Source organism: Eurytemora carolleeae, unplaced genomic scaffold (assembly GCF_000591075.1).
Source record: "Eurytemora carolleeae unplaced genomic scaffold, Eaff_2.0 scaffold699, whole genome shotgun sequence".
Classification (NCBI taxonomy): domain Eukaryota; kingdom Metazoa; phylum Arthropoda; class Copepoda; order Calanoida; family Temoridae; genus Eurytemora; species Eurytemora carolleeae.
Window position 1 is genome coordinate 98,901 of NW_019396604.1, and position 1,999 is coordinate 100,899.

Below are 1,999 nucleotides of genomic sequence, written 5' to 3' on the forward strand. Positions count from 1 at the left end.
ATTAGATTGAGTTTGTAAATCCCAGAAATGAGTGGAAAATGCAAATCAACTCCAATTAAAACCAATAATTTGATATACATCATGATATTTTTCTAGGGGGGGGTAAACAAATTTCTAGGGGGGGGTAAAAAAAAATTCGGCGCGCTTCGCGCGCCAAATTAAAAATATTTACCCCCCCCTACAGAATCCTTATTTACGCCCCTGTCACCTTGATATCTTCATTGATACAGAAAGAATACAAACCTATGATAAGAAAGAGATGTTGGTGTTAGGATCAGAATACAGAACCAAGATCATCAGAACCTGGGTCAGAACTATTGATAAGAAGCTGGGATTAAAGGATGGGAAGAAAATGCAAGAAAGAAGTAGATCCAAGGAACGCAGGAGGTCTAGAGACCGGAGAAGCTCAACCAGTAGCAAGAGTGAAAAAAGGAACCATAAAAAAGAAACAAAATCCAACTCCAGTGAAAGAAATAGACATGAGAGTGGATATCATAGCAGATCCAGAGAAAGAAGAGAGAGTAAAGACTCAACCAGAAGCAAATCTGAAGATAAAAACAGAAAGAAAGAAAAGACAACATGAGAACAGAACCTGGAGACAGGAATCACAAAAACCAGTTAATCCAGGGAAAACAAACCAAGGAAATAGAAATAATCAGAGAGGTGAAGAAGCAATCAGGGGAAAACTACAAAATCCCGAGAATAAGACTCTCAGAGCAGGAAGATGGACTAGGAGAAAGAAGGAAGAAACAGGAAAATAAACAGGAAAACATAACTCAGGGGAGTAAGGAAAGCAAGGAATCAGAAGAAGAGATAGAAGGAAATGATGACAGTGCTCAGGAATTATTAGCTGAAGCTAAGAAAATTAATACAGAAAATATCAGACTGGAAAAGGAGATCACACGAGATATAGGGATACTGAGAGAAGAACTGAAACTAAAACCTGAAGAAACTTCATCCTATGACTCTGATAATGGTAAATACTCCAAGGGAGAGCCGAATCCCCTGGCAACCCTAGAGGTTGAAGAAATAACAAATCCAGTAGAAGATAGCCTGGAGAAAAGTGAAATGATTATACCTGGAGATGAATCCAAGAAACCTGCAACTGAAACCGGACCTACACAAGATATTATCCTCCCTGGAAAGAGGGAAATAGAAGAAGGATCCTCAGCTGATCTACAGCAAAAACTAGCTATATTACAGGCTCAGCTCATGGAAAAAATTAAAAAAGAAAGTAGAGAAACCAGGAAAAGAAAAAGAAAGAATAAAAATAATCACAAGAAGGTAAGACTAGAAGGAAACTCTGGATCTCAAGAGGAATACTCCAGTAGCGACAATGAACAGCCTGAGCAGCACTCAGAGAATGGGAAAAGGAAATACAGCCCTAAACCGACAAAAAAACAGACAAGTCTATCACCAGGAAAAAAACCAGAAGGAAATAACACTACCCTCTCTCCTGCAAAAAGCATTCCTGGAACTAATAACAGCCCGGAGAAGCCTGATAACAAATCAATCCCGACTGAACACAAGAATGAAGAAGAAACAGGAGAAGTTGAGAAAGAGGAGGACTGCCCTAATGGAACCAAGGAGGAGGAGATATTGACACAGAAATCACCCCAGGAGAAGACCAGATACAAAAGTAAGGGAGATTGTGATCTTTGCAAAGGATGCAATAGGGACAAATATTGTATTTGTTCCAACTGCTGCAGAAAAAACTGGAATAAAAGATGCTATAGACAAATCTGCCTAAGAGGAAAAAGTAAGCTGGGGAAGTTCATTGTTAGACACAAATGGGAAGGTTCAGTTCTAAACCAACGAAGGTATAACAGAGAAGCAAGATGGAAAAAGGCAGATTCCAAGGATACTCTGAAAGGAGAAGCAACAGACGACTCGTTTGACGACAGGGAAAACTCTTCCTCTGAAGACAAGGAAGTTAGAGAATACAAGGAAACAAACCCTCATCCCTCAACACCGAGTAAAAACATTAGGCAAGTTCAAA

General features: G+C 39.5%; 1 protein-coding gene across 1 annotated transcript; it reads left to right on the top strand.

Moving 5' to 3' along the window:
- The first annotated feature begins 259 nt into the window (after nt 1-259).
- LOC111706175 (probable splicing factor, arginine/serine-rich 7) lies at nt 260-583 on the top strand. The gene has a single exon (XM_023478970.1). It carries the CDS (start codon nt 260-262, stop codon nt 581-583), a length of 324 nt encoding a protein of 107 aa, XP_023334738.1.
- The last annotated feature ends 1,416 nt before the right edge of the window (nt 584-1,999 follow it).